At 48.1% G+C, this 19,135-nt stretch overlaps 2 protein-coding genes across 3 annotated transcripts; one reads left to right on the plus strand and one right to left on the minus strand.

Moving 5' to 3' along the window:
- Positions 1 to 272: 272 nt before the first annotated feature.
- On the plus strand, positions 273 to 8,460 carry gckr (glucokinase (hexokinase 4) regulator). 2 transcript variants are annotated; one of them, XM_062380542.1, is made up of 19 exons: positions 273 to 1,178; positions 1,352 to 1,501; positions 1,608 to 1,676; positions 1,799 to 1,867; positions 2,098 to 2,171; positions 2,321 to 2,387; positions 2,533 to 2,586; positions 2,689 to 2,783; positions 2,885 to 2,990; positions 3,136 to 3,254; positions 4,021 to 4,119; positions 4,365 to 4,462; positions 4,607 to 4,683; positions 6,076 to 6,172; positions 6,258 to 6,367; positions 6,464 to 6,541; positions 6,844 to 6,987; positions 7,316 to 7,450; positions 7,559 to 8,460. In XM_062380542.1, exons 1-19 carry the CDS (start codon positions 1,128 to 1,130, stop codon positions 7,670 to 7,672), a joined length of 1,806 nt encoding a protein of 601 aa, XP_062236526.1. In that variant the 5' UTR covers positions 273 to 1,127; the 3' UTR covers positions 7,673 to 8,460. The 2 variants fall into 2 exon arrangements, with proteins under 2 accessions (XP_062236526.1, XP_062236527.1); XM_062380543.1 differs by lacking the exons at positions 273 to 1,178; positions 1,352 to 1,501 and having other exon boundaries at positions 1,605 to 1,676; positions 1,799 to 1,918; positions 7,559 to 8,379.
- A 63-nt stretch (positions 8,461 to 8,523) lies between these two features.
- Positions 8,524 to 18,453, minus strand: rp1l1a (rp1 like 1a). The gene is made up of 7 exons (XM_062380541.1): positions 18,207 to 18,453; positions 17,687 to 18,079; positions 17,340 to 17,604; positions 12,966 to 17,245; positions 11,829 to 12,683; positions 10,681 to 11,751; positions 8,524 to 10,169 (listed from the first exon to the last, which is right to left on the minus strand). Exons 1-7 carry the CDS (start codon positions 18,438 to 18,440, stop codon positions 9,750 to 9,752), a joined length of 7,518 nt encoding a protein of 2,505 aa, XP_062236525.1. The 5' UTR covers positions 18,441 to 18,453; the 3' UTR covers positions 8,524 to 9,749.
- Positions 18,454 to 19,135: the final 682 nt, after the last annotated feature.

Consider the following 19,135-nt stretch of genomic DNA (forward strand, 5'->3'; position numbering starts at 1 on the left):
AACACCACGGTATCCAAATGTCTGTTTTCTGTGAATCCAGTTGAAGTGAGGGCAAACGACCTCACTATCAGAGCTGCCAGTGATGAGTCATCTCAGCGCTCCGCCTGTTACCTCCTGTTAAACGTGTGAAGTCAGAGTGTAGCCAGTGCGTGAAATCACAGATGGGACTAGACAACATCGACCCTCCTGCATTAGGGACGGCTTATACTGCCATAAAATAATATATATCTATCATTTTATTATCTGGACAACAGTATAAGCCATCTTCCCTCCTGGACCCATTTCATAGCATAAAGCAGTTTGTCTGACAACTGGGCTCCTGCAGGCATCAAACCTGTGACGCTGCCAAATGACTTATCACGCGGCCCCACGCATCAGCTCCGGTGTTACATTGACTCATCGTCGTCTGACATCATTAGTCATCAGCGTGAGCGATGCGTGGAACCAATGCGTCACTCAACAGGGAGTCAGGTGCACGAGATTCAATCTGTGGCAAAAATAGATAAATAAAACAAACCGGTAGCGGGTGTTTGCAAAGTGCGAGGAGAAATAACATTGGTTCTTTTCTCCGTCAGTGGAACATGATGTGGAAAAAATGTCCCCGCTGCTTTGATGGCAATTAGCTGGCAGATATGAGAGACTGTGGTGGGAGGACGGAGGAGTGAGGCGCGCTGCAGCAAACACTCACTGTGAGACGCCACAATCTGCTGCCGGGTCAATATTGTCACGCGGCTGAGAAGTAGTTTGGTCTCTTCTGCACCGAAGGGTTGAAAAACAAGTGTCTGAGGAACGAGTGAACAGATTCCACTGCTGTGTTTTATTGTATTGGAAAAGAAAAGATTTGTAAATAACAGTTAGAAAGTTATATATTCATGAAACAGTTGATTTTTGCTGTTAACCCAAAGCTTCTCCGGGCACTCGTGTGGGTGTGTGACAGAGGAATCCACACTTCCTTTCACTCCTCGGTCTCAAAGGTCCTGAAGTGAACTTTGTCACCGCAGATAGAGGCCGACACTCTTTGCTTTTCATTTCCGATCTCTGTAAACTGACAACAACACACGTGGAGCGACTGCAGCGACACAGAAGGACAAACTGCTTCTCGTTGGAAAAGGACAGGTCCGTGCACGATGGAGGCGTCAGACTGGACTCGTTGTCTCTCTACTGTGGGTGAATGGGAGGTAAATGGAAATAAACTGTTAGAGGTTTGTTTAGTTTGCCTAAGCCACTTGTTTTACACTTCTGATTTTATAAAGATTCGAAAATTTGAAATATCTACTTAGTATCTAGCTTTAGGCAAAAACCAAAAACTTGAAATCAACAAAAATGCAAAGATTTAATATGAACTTTCAAGTCTCCAGATTATGAGCCATCACTTCCTGTTTCGGAGAAGTCCAATCCCCTGACGCGGGACATCGACCGAGCTCCAGCCGCTGGCATCGTGAGGACGTTACAGGCCTGTGACGCCCAAATGTTCCAGGAAGAGACAGAGGAAACCTACCAGGTACAGGTTCCAACACACAATCTAACAAATAAAGACGTTTCTCCTTTGTAAGATTGTAGGAATATATATTTAAAACATTTTGCCCTTGTTTGAAATTCATCTTCAGAGGCTTTTCAGTGACCAAGTGGTGAAAACTGTGATGGAGGTTGCACAGAGGGTGGAGCTCATCCTCAAGGTACCACATCTCCCTATGTGTGTGTGTGTGTGTGTGTTTGTGTGTGTGTGTGTGTGTGTTTGTTTGTTTGTGCTGGTCAGTCAGGCGTGAGGTTAAAGTGTGTCCTCTTGTTTCTCTAACAGGATCCTCGGGGCAGCCTCGTTGTCCTGAGTGGATGTGGGACTTCTGGTCGAATGGCTTTTCTCACGGCGGTATAAAAACATCCCGACATGCTCCTCGTGAACAGCTGTGATAAGATTCAAGTTATTTGACCTTTGGATTTATGAGATTATATAAAAAAAAGACATTTATTCACATTCGTTTTGTTGGGAAAAATGGTTTATTTGTTTTAGGGATAAAAGGAAAATGACAAAGGACTTCTGGTTTATGTGTTGTGTTTTGTGTGTGTTGTTTGTGTTGTGTGTGTTGTGTGGTTTGTTAGTCAAGCTTCAACAGAGAGCTTCAGAGGCTGAACCAGGGTTTGGTCTACTCCTACATCATCGCAGGAGGAGACAGGTGGTTTGTCATATATTCCAAAATAATAGATATAAATGTTTGATCATCAAGAGTCTTACCACATGCGTAACACAATATAATGAAACATATAAGTTTGTTGTTGTGATAACAATATATTTTATTAAAATGTATTATCTCGTTTTCCACAGAGCTTTACTTTCCTCACATGAAGCTCCTGAGGATGACCCCATGTTGGGCATGCTCAGTCTGAAGAAGGTCAGGGATGTGTGTGTGTGTTTGTGAGTCTGTGTGTTTGTATGTATTTGTGTGTGTGTGTGTGTGTGTGTGTATGTGTGTGTGTGCAAAGATATATTATTATCCTTCATTCTTTTGCCCACATCATGTTTTTCATCCCCTGCAGGTGTGTGAGGGAAAGAAGCGAGTCTTGTTCATCGGCATTTCCTGTGGATTATCAGTAAGGAAGTCACTGTAACTGGTGAAAATCTGAATTCCCAGTGTATAAAACTGAAGATGAACTCAATCTTCTTCATGAACATTTTGAATGACACCTCCACAGGCTCCCTTTGTGGCAGGTCAGCTGGATCTCTGCCTGCAGCACCCAGAGATCTACACTCCTGTGCTGCTCGGCTTCAACCCTGTGCATCAAGCCAAGTGAGTCCACAGGAATCTTTTAGGTTAAATCCTGAAAAGAAACCATGAATAATGTTGTATAAAAAGCCACTTTGGGATTGTTAAAGTCTTGTCCTGTGCAGGGATGAGCCCATACCCGGCTGCACATTCACATTTGGCAGTGTGGTTGGACGGATGCAGGATCTAGTCAAAACTCGAGAGGCCTTCCTCGTCAACCCGGCGGTCGGGGTGAGACTCATCACGCTCTCGTGCACACGCTGGGATTTCATCTCTATCGCAAAGTGTTCAGGTTGCGTTTGTGTCAAAATTTGAAACAAGGGAGCTGTGTGTTGCAACTCTGACTCTGTGTGTGTGTCTGTGTGTGTGTGTTCAGCCCGAAGCCATCAGCGGCTCCTCCAGGATGAAGGGTGGCAGCGCTACTAAGATCCTCCTGGACGTTATCTTGTCTGCTGCTCATGCTGCGACCTTCACCAACACGCCCGTCACACACAAGTGAGCATGACACCGACAAACAGCTGAAAGTGGAAAGAAAACGAGGCTGCAAATGTAGAAATAAAAACATATAAATGAGGAGAATATCTTTTCAAGAGTCTCTAAGATCTAAGTGAAAGTGCATGGGGTCTCCTATCGATCCTCTGTCATGTTCTGGAGTCACCTCACAGCACCTCAACTCTCCGTCCCAGCACCCGAAGGCCCAACACCTAGTTTCCTAAGTGCGTCTCTGTGTCGACATTTCTCACCAGCAGCACCTGAGAGATGTGTCCGTGCCCCGGACAAGCTTTTCACATTACTACAGCTCCTGGTGCATTTAGAAAGTGTGGCTGCCTCACTGTACATTCACACTGCTTTCCATTTAAGACAGCGAGTTGTCACAAAAGCCCTTTTTTGTGGGTTTTCATTGTGTTTCCATTGTGTGTTGCTGACCTCTACAGTTCATTGTGGAAAAAGAGATTCTGTGTAATGACAGTTGACAGCGCTGGTGCAGAAATAAAGACATAACCATAAATGTACTTGGACTATAAAGTCAATGGTGCAAGTACATTTATGGCATTTTGTAGAAGTTTAACACCAGACGACAAACCACAGGAGCTGATCTTTCATTTAACGTTTAAAATAAGGGATAATAAAGCAATGAGCATAGAAATTAGACTTCTAATTTGCTATTTCAACAACATGGCCATATATTTCTGTCGTTTCCAGAGTGTTTGCCAAAGCAGCTGCGTCCCTGCCTGTAAAGCTCCCTTGTTTTTTCCAACAGGGGAATCGTGCAGCACATGAGAGAATATGAGAAAACTGTGGATGTCACATACGCTCAGAGCGAAGGGATAAGTGCTCTGGTGGAAGCGGCTGGACTCAGGTCAGACATCTTTTACGCTTTTTCACTGTAACCTCAGATTCTATTTATAAAGGAAAACAGAGCATCGTGGCTTCATGAACATAGAGAAGTTAAAAATGCACATAAACAATCCAGTTTAGAATTTTTGTAAAGCTGTTTAAACATTTCAAATTGGATTTTACGGCTCTCGAAGCCTCCAGATTTTTGTCGATGTGGAACTTGATCATCTCGTTGTGTGTATGTGTGTGTGTGTGTGTGTGTTTCAGTTTGCGGTGTGGAAGGCTTGTGTGTTACCTGGGCTGGGGCTCCCTGGCTGTGCTGGGCCTCATCGATGCCAGTGAGTGTAACCCCACGTTCGGAGCAGGTGAGACGACAAAAACACAAAATCTAGAACAATCTCAATCTTCCTGTTACACTTGGTAATGTGCAAATGATAAATCGTTCACATCTGCACGCTATCTTCTGTTTGTTCCTTGTGTGTGTGTTTGTGTGTGTGTGTGTGTGTCAGACTCTGAAGATATCCGCGGCTTCGTGAGTGGAGGATTCGAGCAGCTGCACAACAATGAAGGTCCCTTAACGTCACTGGTATGTGAAGGGAAACTAAACAAAGGAACTCAATTAGTGGAAATGAACAAGTAATTATTACAAATACCGAACAAAAGGCTCTAATCTGACACAACGCTCCATCGCATTGTGAGAACAGGACGATTCTCCGAGCCTCCTCTGCAGCAGGGCTGTCAGGAGAAGAACTAAACGTGGATTTCTATAGTCACACAATCCAGGACCCTGGATCTAAAGCAGCTAAATGGAATTCAGACATCACTCTTCGCACTTGTGCTTTTTCTTTTTTACCGTGACATGTCAAAATGTCTGCTGGGAAAAAAGCCTGTGGGTCTTAAACACGTGTGAAAAATCCTTACGAAGTATTAAGAGGTTTCAAATCCACTAAGATTCAATTATAGTGAAATCCAGCTTTCCTCCTGCAGCATGTGAGTCTCTGCTGGATGCGACTTCTGAAACACATCCGACTGCACCTGAGACACCAGCGGACTCCATGTCTCCTTTCAATTAATCTGCTCTAGTCTCTTCATTGCACTGCTGGTTGCCTTCAGTTTGGCTTCAATTTCATCTCCAAGCATGTAGATGTAATAAAATGTAAATAAATCTAAATTATGTGAGATTAAATATTTAAAGCAGCACCAGGCAACTTATTCGATCATAAAATAATAGCTTCTAAAGGACTTTGATGGCTCAGTGACTTGAAACAGGGAGAGATCAGTTAAAAAGACTCAAGAATCTATTAAAGACCAGTTTATCTAAAGGAAACTTTAAAATATGAATAGTCTAAACAGAGCTTGGTGTTTTTGTTCCACTCCGCCCACTAGAAATCCATTTCTTTACAGATAGAGATCCGTGAAAGACTCTGAATGAGTCAGTATAAAGGTAGTTTAAAGTTAAATTTAACATAAAGACTAAATAGACTCGTTTATAATCCGCTGTGACCAATTTGAGTCGTGTTGATAATAACCGGTGGTGACACTAATAACGTTTTATTAATGGATCCAGCTCCATTCACACTGACACATTCATCAGTCACCGCTCTGAGCAGCCACTCAGCCGAAAATAGCCACGAGGGAGACAAACAACTTGTGTTTAAATCGCAGGATGACGCACTGACTACGTCTCTCGTCCTTTGAGACTCACTGCTAATGACTGACTGGGCTTTATTTAAACTGGCAACACATGGTGGGAGGCTCATCTGAGGTCGAGAGCAAACTGAAAACCTCAGTTATGTTAAATATTCATGGCCGAGGAAGCGGCGCCTCAAAGGACACCACATCCTCAAGTGTTGCTTAATAAGGAATTGAACATGAGGAGTGTGTGGGTGGAGTTTGATCCGATTTGAATCAGCTTCTGAATTTAGGGTTGTTAAACTGTGTGTGTTTGTGATGTGTATTCAACACCTGCTCTGATCAGGGTCGTCAGTTCTGCATCTCACACCAGGATTTCCAACGTTTGGTTCTGCCTCACCTCAGTGACCAGGACACTGTTCTCCTTCTCTACACCCACTGCGGTGAGACCACGTTTCTGTTCATGTTCGATTCCGTCCAGATTTCATCAGAAGAACAGCAGGTGTGTTTTACGGCTCCTCTCCACAGACGATGTCGGTGACGTGGTGAAAGTGGCCCGAGCGGTGAGAGCGAGGACGTCCAACCTCCACGCTGTTTATCACCACACTGATGGAGACACTGCTGCTGCTGGACAACAAGTATCTGTCCATCCATCACTCTGTCCGTCTGTCCATCAATCACTCTGTCTGTCCCTGTGTCAGTCCATCTAATGCACTCTCCATTGTGTTTTGCAGGATGACATCAATAAGCTGTGTTTATCTACACTGAAAATCACTTGGCCGTCATCTGCCTCTGAGAGCTTAGTTCACATGGTACGGCACACACACACACACATGCACACAGACACACACAGACACACACAGACACCCACACATTGATTCCCTGACTCACTGGAGCATTCTAAATAACTGTTTTTGCCTCATTTACTCTCGTTTACATTGGCTTCCACCCTCCAGCGTTTTTACAGAGACACAAAGAAAGAGCACACACGCGGCAGAGGGAGTGTCGGACTCTTATCTAAATGCTCAAACACTGATTCAGTCTTTATTGACTCTTATTTCTCATCTTCATCTTATTTAGATTTAGATGCCGTGTGTTTCTGTCCCTCTCTCAGCAGTGGGAGCTGTCCACCAAGCTGGTGCTGAACGCTGTGAGCACCGGAGCTCACATCCTAAAGGGGAAGATTTACCAGAACCACATGATCGACGTGCAGGTCACCAACAGCAAACTGTACCGCAGAGCCACACGTCTACTCCAGGTACACACGTTTAAACCCCTGAGCAACTTTCCTTTACCTTGAAACAGCAGCTGCTAAATAACTGTGGTGGTTCACTGACTCAGAAAGACAGGAACAGTGTCACTCCTGGATCAGGGAGATAAGGATCATGGGTAATATCCACTGTTAGTCATGTCAGAATTACTCACAACGTGCGACTACAGGGGGCGCTGTTGCTCAGTAAAAGCTACAGAGTGTGGCTTTAAGCTTAGCAGCTGAAGACCCCCCTATTAGATGTATTACTTTCATACTGTGTCTCAATTTTGTGTCACTGTCAAGCATCTCTCCCACCCCCCCGCCCGCCTTCTAGAAACTGTCTGGTCGTCCTGAGTCCAGGTGCGAGGAGTTTCTCTTGAGGGCAATCTACCGAGCTGACGAGCTGACAGGTGACATCACATCCTCTGACATCACCGCTCAAACCAACGCAGCCAGAGACAGGACCACGGTGAGGAGGTGGGAAAAGATGGAGGAGGAAGAGAAAGGAGGACGAGGCTGTAATGTGTTTTCTGCTGTGTGTGTCTGTGTGTGTGTGTGTGTGTGTACGTGTGTACAGGTTGTCCCCCTGGCTTTGGTCTGCCTGCTGACTGGCTGCTCTGTCTCGGAGGCGGAGGCTCATTTGGAACAACAGCCAATCATAAGGGAGGCAGTGGAGGCGTGTCTCTCATGATTGACATCCTCCTCACACACAAACAGGACATTCACGTATGGAGAGAATCCCCTCTTTTCCCTGTACAGAGGTCAGAGGTCAACTTTAATGTCCGTCTCAGATGCACAGACCTGCTCCAACAGTTTGAACTCCCTCACCTCCTAAATGTAAAACCATGGCTCACCACTAAGGGGCAGAGTTTCACACACAAACCTGCACATGTACTGTATCAGAGAATATTGTGCATGCAGTAAAATTGGAAAAATTACAGTAAAACATGTTTATTTTAATGACTGACCAGCTAAAAAAGCAGTTTAAAAACACAAGTATGTTTGTTATTCTGTTTAATTTAACCACTGGTTGATGATGCTGTTTAAAAAGCAGAAATAAACCCACTACATAACATCACATTCAAAGGTTCATGTGGTTTTCTGGAGGTACAGGCTGAGCCGCGTGATGTAAGTCAACCTCAATCCCTCCGTGGCTCAAACACACACACACACACACACACACACACACATACACACACATGGGCACACTCACAGGTACTGGATTAGTGTGACATGTGAGTGTATCTTGAGAGCTGTTGAGCAGCTTTGGAAGCACATTTGGAGCGGAGCCGAGCACAGTGGGGGGGAAACAGAGCACAGGAGGCTCAGGACGGTAAACTGAACATCAGACGTGGATCAGAAAGCACGACCACGTAATTCTCAAACATTTATATGTATACGTCTCGAAGACATCGATAAAACCAGAGCTGCTGTTCAGGTTTTAAAAGATCAGAGCAACATCTGTCATCAGAATCAGAAGGAACCTGAAGGAGAATCTGTCTTAGAGATCGACATTACAAATAGTGTAATGTCAGATTAAAGTCAAATAAACCACTGTTCTGCATTTCTTTTATTTATACCAACTTTATTCATTCATTTTCTCTATAGATACATGATGTTCACTTGGTGATGTCACAGATTGATGGACAGTCAAACAGACCAATAGCAGCATAGGCACACACACACACAGACACACACACACATACTCGGTACAGCTCACACCGCTCGGTTTGGGTTAAAAGAGAGAAAATGGCTCTTCAGAATATCTCCCAGCTTTTTAAAGAGCATCATTGATCCACCCCAGCGTCTTTTACAGGCTCCGGGATTCTGCTTGACTAACGGCGGAGATGTCAGGAAACAAAAGACGGCCAATTACGCGTGATCCCCCCACCCCCACCCCCCGTGTTTCTGTCAGTCTGCCCTGGGATAACCATGGATACAGTAAGGCCTCAGTGACACGCTTCACGCTGCTGTTCCACATGGCTGCTCATACAAACCCTGAACCTGAATCTACAGCGAGGAACACACACCTCAGGGTGGTTTACGTCAAACTTCAGACGGCCGGTAAATACAGAAGATGTTTCTGTGTCAGAACCACAAACACATGCTCAGTGTCACGTTGTGCAAGATTTACATTCCCTGGGAAATGTGCGATAAACGTTCACGGCTCTTTTCCTCTAGGTAAATATAATGAGGTACATTTGCTGAGAAGTATTTAAACAAGGATCTTTTAAGATAATATGATAAAGTAAATTAATTTCTTACTAGAAACTGACGTACTTCATAAAGTCATTTACGGGAATAGATACAAGAATAACACTGAGATTCCAGCATTGATTTAAATAAAAGTTAACTGATACTCAACCAAAGATCAATACAGACGTTCTGTCAAACTACTGAATCAATTGATTTACATTAAATCTGAGGTACTTGGTTTATTAATGGTTATATGAGCCATATGGGTCAAAAAGAAAAAGTTTCAAAAATATACCTTATTTTACAGTACAGAAATACACTGAATACACAAAGTTACCTTCCAAAATGTACAAATACAACTCATATCAGTAAATAGTATTCAAGTTTCATGATTCCTCGTCATGTGACTCCTCCTACATCGGATCTGGAGTGTTAAAGTGCTTCAAGTGTTTGAGTCTCTCTCTGCGATCATATTTTTTACCTCGGCTACATAATCAGTGTTTTTGTGGACGTTGCAAGGGCTTCTGGGAGTCATGGACCCTTTTGAAAGCAGATCTACATCATAAAGTGGGTTAATAATCATCCAGGTCCATATCTCGGTCTTTGGGTTTGCGACATTTGACCCTCCCCGGCGACCGGCTCCTCTTCGGGCTCGCACCCCCCCCAGTGGACCCCATCTTGGGCACTTCTATGGTGCTGACAGGAGCTGAATCCGTGTGAATGTCCTCCAAGGAGCCGGGCTGGGACTCCACAGACGTCCTGGTGAACTGATGGAGGAGGGCCCCCTCTTCTTTTCTGCTGCTGTTCACTTCCTCCTCCTCCTCTTCCTCGGGCTTGAACTCCTCCACGGCGTCTCCTCCTCCCGCCTCTTTCTCTTCCTCGTCACCAGTGGTCCCAGCAACAACTTCATCCGCACTGGTGTCGCTGGGGCTTTTTTTGTCTGTGTCTGAGTCTTCAGCGTCGGCCTCCTCTCCCTCAGTCAGCCCCTGGTCCTGAGGGGTCAACAACACAACAGTTAAATATCTGCAAGGATTTGTAACAAAGTCAATCATGAACAGTGGACGTCCATCGGTGCAGGTTCTGTGCTGCTGCCAAACAAAACAGATTTGCTGAGTCTGTCTAATTGGATAGATAGATTAGCTTTTCCCACAGGCTTAGACTTAGTGGTGAGGCTGCAGTGGGTCAGGTTCCTGTGTAAGGTCCCGCAGACTTTAACCCTGCAGTCATGTTCTCTGCGGGGGTTTAAAATAGGTGCTGCTCAGACTGCTGTTCATGTGTCAGGACATTCTTAAGCAGGAACAGCTATTTACAGTGCGTCCCCCAGTGAATCGGTTCAAACTCGAAAAAGGACGTCACATGTCTCCACAGCTATTGGACCTGTCATACCACAAATAGTATCCCCTAATTATTGTAATTACTTTGGGGATTCCTGTAACTTTTCCCCGAGCACCATCACAAGGACATGATTTCAATACATATCTGTATATTGCATTGATTCATTACCTGTGGGGGGGGTCCTTCCTGCTCCTCACTTTCTCCTCCCTCGCCCTCTTCATGCGACTCCTCCTCTCCGCCCCCATCCTCCCCGTCTTCTTCATCCTCTGCCTCCTCTTCTCCACTTTCCTTTTCTGTCGTTTCCTCTTCCACTGGCTTAGAATCAGACGCCTCACACTCCTCCTCCTCTTCCTCCTCCTCCTGACCCTCAGTGGTCTCTCCTTTACCTACTGCTGCTTCTTTAACTGTCTCCAGGTCACTCTCCTCCTCCCCAGTTCCTGTCTCGTCCTCATCATCTTCCACCTCATCTTCCCCTGTGTTGTCGCCAGTCTCCTCAGCCTCCTCTTCCTCTTCAGCCTTGTCACTCTCCTCCTCATTTCTATCACACTCACATTGGCATTCTGCCTCACCCTCCTCCTCCTCCTCCTCATTTCCTTGTGCCCCCTCTTCTCCTGTTTCCTCACCTTCTTTCTCTACCTCCTCTTGCTCCTTACCATCTTCACTATTTTCCTCTCTTTCTACCTTCTCCTCTTCTTCTGTCTGACCCTCACCCTCCTCCTCCTCTCCATTTCCTTGTGCGCCCTCTTCTCCGGTTTCCTCACCTTCTTTCACTCCCTCTTCCTGCTCTTTACCATCTTCACTATTTTCCTCCTTTTCTACCTTTTCCTCATCTTCTGTCTGACCCTCAGCTTCTTCCTCGTCCTCCTCTGGGATCATATCCTCTAACACAAACACTGCTTTAATGTCCTCCTTTGTTTCCTCCTCCTCCTCCTCCTCTTCCTCCTGCACTACCTCCAAATTCCTCCCCTCCTCACCTTCCAGCTCCGCAGACTGGTGCACGGCTACAGGCGCAGGCTCTGGGCTTTTCTTCAGCTGAAGTATCTTAAGAAGGTCAAACTCCATCGCCACTGGTGCGTTGGCCGCCAATGGGTTCACCACGAGAGGCCGGGCATCCATTTTCTTGCGGACACAAGCATCGCAGGGGCAGTACTCATCATCACTTCGCTGGTCACTGAAATCACCCTCCATCTCTCCATCACTGACAGAGTCAGTGGTTTTCACGGATTGGTTCTTCATGACCTGAAAAATACACGAAACATCATCTTTCTGAACTCAAGCAGCAGAGTATTTCTAGAAATACAGAATATTAATGTTACCTTTAAAATCCGACGCCTCTTCTCCGTCACGGTGGACTCCCTGGAGAGGTGCGCTCCCTGAGGGGGCCGGGGCGACCGTCCTCCTCTGCCCGCTCGGCCCTTAATCTTCCTTATCTCACGTTCGATGCTGCTCTGGATGCGTCGACTCACCTCCTCCTTGAGCTCAGACATCATGGTGTCCAGGATGAGGCTGTCGTCCAGGTCCCAGCGAACTTTAAACTCTGCCATGGCGTTGATGTAGTGGTTGATGAACTGTTTCTCCAGCTTCTTCAGAAGGTGCAGGACCCACACTGGATCGGGGTCTTGGGACAGTTTTTCGGACAGAGGCGCTCGCAGGACAGTCGAGGGTGTTCCTGAGCTGGTGTCGTCCAGCGGCTCCTGCTCGTTGTCGGTGGGGGACTTGGAGCTGTCGTTGGCAGAGCTCTTGTCCGAGGATGACGGGTTCTCCGTGGCTTTCGGGCTGTCCAGGCTTTGAGGGAGTGTACTTTGATCTTCACTCGGCACCTGCACCTCGGGTAAAGATTCAATCTCCTTCGGAGGTGTTTCGTGTCCGTCTTTATTTCCATTCTCCTTTCCCGACCCGCCGGAGCCACTGCTCATTCCCACCCCGGATGAGGACCTCGGTGGAGTCACCTGCTCCTTGCCGATGTCTTTGCCCTTCTTGAACTCAGTGTCACTGGGCCCAGTGAGCCAGAGCGACTGGAGGATGGTCATGATCTCGTCATACTGGTGGTTAGGGTTTTTCTGCAGGTCACGACCAGGGCTCAGTGCCGGCTCGATGAGCTGGAGCTGGGCCAAACTGTCCAGGAGCCCTCTGGCTGACGTGCTCAATCGACGGCCGTAAACTGGAGACACCTACAGAAGACAGCAAGTATATCAATTATCCACATGTTACATTATCTGTTTATCTAGTTTATAAGTCCAAGCTACTCTTGGATAAAAAACACATTAACAGCATTGTTTGTGGCTTTCACTATGAGGCTTATAATAGTTAAAGAGGACTGTTGGGCCTTGGCAAAGATTGATAATTTCATTTCAAAGACATGAAACTGAACCTTGACGGGTTTAACCAGAAATGGAACAAAATAATGATTTGATCACATTCTGGGGCAAAGTAACAAAAAGTCCTTGAAATACCTCTGGCAAACTTCGGCATCGGCCCAGAGAAGAACTCAGAAGAACCTTCATCACAGCCACAGACGGATGTAAGTTCCTGGCCAGTGAGTCAGCACTTTCCAGCCCAGTGGGGCAAGACGCCACCGTTTCATCACCTGGAGCTGGATCTGAATTCTGCTTCTCCTCTGACTCAACCTTCTCCTCCTCATCAACTTTATCGTCTTCAGGACTCTCCTCCACCTGTGCCACCTCCTCCTCTCCAGGTTTCTCCTGCGCCTCCTGCTCGCCCTCTTCCAGCTCGTCGCCCAGTGCCAGCATGCTGCTGTTGGCAGGAATGCTCCGCAGCCAGTCGTTCACAACCTCGTTGGGGGAAGCGTTTGGCAGACAGGCAGGTGTGAGGTCGGGCTTTTTCTCCTTCTGGTTCCTTTTTCTCTGACTCTTTGGGCTTTTCTCGCCCCCCGTTCGGTCACTGGTTTTGCTGGCCTTCGACTCTGGCCTGTCCGGACACGCAGTCATGGTTTCCTTCAGCAGGTCGGCAGCGGACACAGAGTGAGACAGAGTGGTCTCACTCTCCACTTTGCTGCCTGGTCTGGAGTCAGGCAGGGCACAGGGGTCCGAGGATTTGACGAGTGTCTCCACGTCACCACCGTTGCTTCCTGCTTTAGATCTGGACTCACGGCCTTTGACTGATCTGACTTTCGTTTTGGAGCCTGATTGAGCTGAAGCTGCAGATTCAGGCCTGAGGCAACAGGGACTCTTGGAGTGGGCACTGGCTGCAACGTCTTCTTGCCCTTTGACCTCACTGATGTTTCCAGCGTCGTTACTTGATGAATCTCCAACCGGGGTTTTTGCTGCATTGGCACTTGCAGGGGATTTGTTCCGAACTTTAGCACTTGATGATGACATTGAAGATGAGGTTCTGTTGTTGTTGGCGCTCAGATTTATAGTTTTTGACTCACTTTCCGTTTGAAGGTTATTTTCTGTCACTTTGGCGCTACGGCTAGGTGAGGACTTTTGGGATCTGCCACTTTTGGTAGAAATTGCACTGGCTGCTCTTTCTGCGTTTTGCTCTCCACCGTCTTCTTCATCTCGACCATCACCCCCTCCTGGAGTTTTTATCGTGGGGATATCGACATCTTTCTTCACAGCAGAGCCCCTCTGGGTTTTAGGACCCTCAGATGCTGCCGTCTTCACTCGGCCTTTACTCTCAGTGTTTGTGCAAAATGAAAAACTGGACTTCCCACTGTCTGAATCAGCTGCTTCTTGGTCTTCTGGCAACCCGAGAGAGACTGAGCCTGATGAGCATCGACTCAACGGCTGCTCGGTGCCTCCTGAATCCCTCCTCTGTCTCTTGGAGGAGGATGATAAGACGCTTGCAGCCTGTTCAGAAGCCTCCTCATCATTTCCCTCCTTCTGATCCTCCCCTGAAGCTGCTCCACAGCGACATTTGGAGCGGCCAGATTTAGCCGAGGTTGCAGAGCTAACTGACAAAGCACTGGAACCTCTCATCTCCCCCAAACCGGAGCCAGGCACCAACTGTCGTGCAGAGGATTGACGACTTCTTGGTGCGGCTGGAGCTTTACGTCCACTATGATTGGATGAAACATGAGATTTTTCAGATTTAGCTGATGCAGCGCTTGGAGCTCTCTCTGTCGTCTCTTTTCCTTCTTCCTCAACCTCCTCGGCCGAGTTAATGGTAACAGCATTTGGACCCGGTGACGCCGATTGGAGATTGGACCGTGCTGACGATTTGGACTTGACAGACATGGCACTGGCAACCCGCTCTTCGGTCTCAGTTGGCTGCTCGTCTCCATGTGGAGAAGCTGCAGAGCACTTGGACTTCCTGGACTTCCCAGACGCAGCACTAGGACTTCTGTCCACGTCTGTCTTTGAATGGTGGGACTTCTCAGAGAGAGCTGATTTACCAGATAAAACACTGGCAGTCCGCTCATTAGCATCTCCTGTATTCTTATTGGACATTTTGGATCTATGAGACATTGTGGACCGGGCGCTGGCTCTGTCTGGCTCATGTTGTGTTTCTTCTTCCACCATCTCACCTTGTGTCTCCTCTGGTTCCTCTTCTACCTTTGAGCTCAGAGATGCCTCAGTTTCATTCCCTTCGCAGTGAGACTTGCGTGACTTCGAGGACTTTACAGACCCATTTGTTGATTTGACTGATCTGGCAGACATTTGACTTGCTGGCCTTTCCTCCCCCTGAGCCTCTGCCCTGGGCGATAGTGACCTCTCTGAAGCTTTGGTGGACTTATGGGAATTATTAGACTTGACCGACAGATTAGACTTGACTGACATGGCACTCGCTGTTCTGTTCTGCCCGTCTGTTCCTTCTTCCTCTCTTGTTGCCTCCTCGGCACCTGGAGATTTAACTTGTGCACAGCGACTGCACGCAGACCTGTGAGAAGCGTTTGACTTTGCTGTCACATTTGATTTCGCCGACAGGGCACTATGGGGTCTTTCAGAAAGGCTACTGGGAGATTTTTTGCGTGTCACCTCCTCTTCAACAGCTGTATTGTCAGTTGGGGAGGCAGCGTTACTTTTTAATGGACAGTTGGACTTGTGAGATTTGACTGAAGTGCCGGTCTTTGCTGAAACACCAGATTTGACTGACAACGAGCTGATTGCTCTCTCTCCATCATTTTCTGCCTCGGCTTCCTTTGTTGTTCTCGCGTCAGGTGTTTTAGACTTCCTGGACCTGGCAGACATGTTGCTGAGGCTCCTCCCCTCCTCTTTGTCCACTATGACACCAGTGGCCCCATTACGACCAGACCTGTGTGACCTATTGGACGTGTGGCTTGCTGCTGAGATGGCACTCGTAGCCCTTTCTTCTTCTTTTACTTCAGGACTGGATGCTCTGGAAACGGCACTAGATGCTCTGCACTCCAAGACGTTTGATTCTGCAGAGTTGCGGCCACAGTTGGTGAGGTTGGACTTGTTGGATTGTGTTGACCCGGCTGAATCCTCCGAGGTGTCATCATTACTGTCGCTGGAGCCGTTCTCCTTCTTGTGTTGCGGTGAACCAGGGTTTGAAGTGGCTCCTTGTTTGCAGCCGCCACAGTCGGGGCACACAGTCGATGCCCCGGATTTCTTAGAGCTTGTTGAAAGTCCTGTGCGACCAGACCTGCAAGAGGCTCTGCTCACTTTGGACTTGGAGCTGGGGGCCCGATCCATCTCCTCTGCTTCAGCTGTTGGAAGTTGCGTGACGGATCCACAGCAACAGGAAGAAGCTGCAGACACTGCGCTGCTCGCTCTCTCTTCCCCGCCCTTGTGCTTTTTAACTGTTGAGATTTTGCTTGATGGAGATGGTGATGGTTCATCGCTGTGGTGGCACCGTGAAGCGCTGGGTGGCAGGTCCTCCTCCTCCTCATCCTGATCCTCCTCTAATGACTGCAGGACATTTGAGGAGCAGCTGACTGCAGACTGTGGACGCTCCTGCTCTTCCTCGATCATCACCTCTTCCTCCCCTGACTTGCTGCTGAGAGGTCGATGGTTGCTGTCTCTGGTGACCACTTCGCTGCGGCTGTGACACCGGCTCACCCTGCATACCTCAATGTGATTGTCTCCGTCCTGCTCCACCTCTACTGTGTGTTCAACCTGCTCCGTCACACACATCTCCTGCTGGATCAGCTGGCTCTGCTCTGAGCCTGATCCGCCTCCGCAGCTGGAGAGCTGAGCTCGACGGTGCACCACTCTCCTGGAATTACAGGAAGAAGAAGAGCTTGAGGAGTTGGTGTGTCTCCTTCTGGTGTGGCTGGACGTGAGTGGATGGGGGGGTGGGACCAGAGGCTGTTTGCGGGTGTGTGCTGGATTCTCCCACAAGTCGTAGTGCTGCTCTGGTCGCTGGTAACAGCAGGGGCAGTGGTTTGCTTCCAATGCATGCTGCACAGGTTGGCTGGAGTAATCCACGACCTCCGGGTCGAATGACATGGAATCCGGATCGGAACAGCTTTCTGATTGGCCATTGTTCAGGTAGTGGGGCTGGACCTGGCTCAGGGGACAACAGTCATTGGTCAGAGATGGGGATTTTTTAATCTGCGTGGACCAGTGGACGGTCTCATCGTTGTGGAGGCGAAAGCGGACCCTCATCTCGACCGAGAGGCTGCCGTCTTTATTCACAAGCACACGCTTTTCGATGTCATCGTTCATAATCGCCGGCCGGGCCTGGGAGTAGGAGCTGACGCCGTTCCCGTACGACTTCTCTGAAGACATCGAGAAATGGTTGGAGCGGTTTGAGGAGTCAGAACGAGGGTGGATGATGCTCTTCTTGGTTTCCAGACCGAAGTTCACTGCAAGGAGAATAAGACAAAACAAATAAGATTCACATTCTCTTGCTGCTTTTATTTCTAACTCTGTTCACCTACACCTGAACAAACAACGTACCATTTTTCTTGCTCTCATGTCCTTCGCTGTACTCGCTGGCTCTGGACTGAGCTCCATGAGGCGGGGATCTCGCTCCCTGAACAGCAGGAGATCTGACCCCGTTTCCTGGAGTCCTGGGGCCGAGACCGGGCGACCTGCTGTCCAGACCAGGCAGCTTTTCCTCCGAGTTCTTTTTGATGAAGTTGGCCAGCACGGGACTGAACGCTTCCCGGCCGACGCACACCAACACGGGGGGGCAGGTCATCAGGCTCTGCACGTTGTCGATCTGGAAACAAAGTCACCGGAGTAAGTAAATAAAAAGTAAATATTAATCTTCTCTGAGCGATCAAATACAAATCCCTTCTTACCTTGCGTCCCTCTGCAGTGTAGAGCTTGCGAACGTGAAACTGCATCACCTCTGACACTTCATCCAGAAACGCCCCGAGGCTCCTGGTGGACCTCCTGCTCAGCACCACGCTCCTCCTCGTGCCCGGCTCGCTGTTCTTCACCAGCAGGATCCGCCGCTGCCTGTAGGGCAGATGGTTGGGTGGTGTCGTGGACGAGCTCTCGGGCCGCTGGGGTCGGCGGTTGTGATGGGACCAGATGCTCGGGCGTTTGCTTGCCAGCTCCATGTTGATCGGCTTAGCCTGGCGCCGGTCAGAGCACAGGTAGCAGCCGCCGTCCTGGAGCTGCTCGAGGTGTTGGATGGTGTTGGTGCCACGGGGAGTGGTTACAGTCCGCACACCAAACGGAAGGGGCACCTGTGTGGGGACAATATATATACTTCTTATATAGTATAGAATCTGTCTGTCTATCTATTCTAAATATCTGCAGCCTCCCAGTCGGCTTCAATAGAAATCTCGACCTCCCAGCTCCCGTCCCACTGACCTTTTGGGAAAGGTCGTCCAGCAGGGCGTCGAAGCATTTGAAGCTGCGCCTGTGGACGGCCATCCTGACGCCCCCGAACTGGCTGTCGCCGCTTTTGTAGAAGGTGATCCGCTTCGCCGGGCAGTCTGTGGTCCCGTGGGCGAGGCGCACGTCAGAGGGGGGTGGTGAGGCGAGGGGCGAGTCATGTTTAGAAGGGGCCCGGGGGTCCCACATCCCTACCTGGACTGAATGCATGCTGCGTTCTCACACACAACTGAGGGAGACACACAAACACACAACAGTAAATCTAGAGAAGTCATCACAAGGCAAAACGTACATATGAAGAACCAGAGCATTCAGGTGAGGGCCGGAACCTGCTGATGATCAAGCAGGACAAGTTCTCCCATCCTAAAATAAAATATAACATATAAAGAAACACTGATCACATTTCAAAATTGGGACAAAAGACCAAAAGACTGGCTTCAACTTCCTGCCTGGAACAGTCACATAATAATTGGGCCCTACACGCAGGGACGTTAAGGACAGAGCTTCCCACGGATATATTTAGTGAAGCAGAAATCCAATTTTAGAGCTTGCATAATATACAGTAAGTAATTCATCCCCTTCCACTTTGTGTTATAAGCTCACAATGTACTCGTCAACACCCCGGAGGGACACCTTGTATTCAGCAAAATGTTAATAATCATCATAGAGACTTTTATTAGCTTTTATAAAAAGGGGAATGTTCCAACAGGCTTATCAGGGTTTTAAGTCCCATGAGACAAGACTTCAGGCCAAAGCAGTGATCTTAGCTGTGGACGTTCCCAAGGTGACAGTCTGTCCTCCTTAATCCCCCTTCAGTTCCTGAACTACCTAACATCTAACATCCGTCCATCCGTCCATCCGTCCATCCGTCCATACCCATTCATTTACAGTATTATTATCCCAGC

Source organism: Platichthys flesus, chromosome 22 (genome assembly GCF_949316205.1).
Source record: "Platichthys flesus chromosome 22, fPlaFle2.1, whole genome shotgun sequence".
Lineage (NCBI taxonomy): Eukaryota > Metazoa > Chordata > Actinopteri > Pleuronectiformes > Pleuronectidae > Platichthys > Platichthys flesus.

Bases quoted from the DNA above. Each gene is read 5' to 3' on its own strand.
- gckr (XM_062380542.1), top strand. From the start codon at position 1,128: ATGGAGGCGTCAGACTGGACTCGTTGTCTCTCTACTGTGGGTGAATGG. The intron at 1,677-1,798 runs GTACCACATCTC...TTTCTCTAACAG, and splicing joins GGGTGGAGCTCATCCTCAAG to GATCCTCGGGGCAGCCTCGT. The intron at 4,463-4,606 runs GTGAGACGACAA...TGTGTGTGTCAG, and splicing joins TAACCCCACGTTCGGAGCAG to ACTCTGAAGATATCCGCGGC.
- rp1l1a (XM_062380541.1), bottom strand. From the start codon at position 18,440: ATGCATTCAGTCCAGGTAGGGATGTGGGACCCCCGGGCCCCTTCTAAA. The intron at 18,080-18,206 runs GTCAGTGGGACG...GTCCCCACACAG, and splicing joins TGGACGACCTTTCCCAAAAG to GTGCCCCTTCCGTTTGGTGT. The intron at 11,752-11,828 runs GTAACATTAATA...TGTATTTTTCAG, and splicing joins AGAGGCGTCGGATTTTAAAG to GTCATGAAGAACCAATCCGT.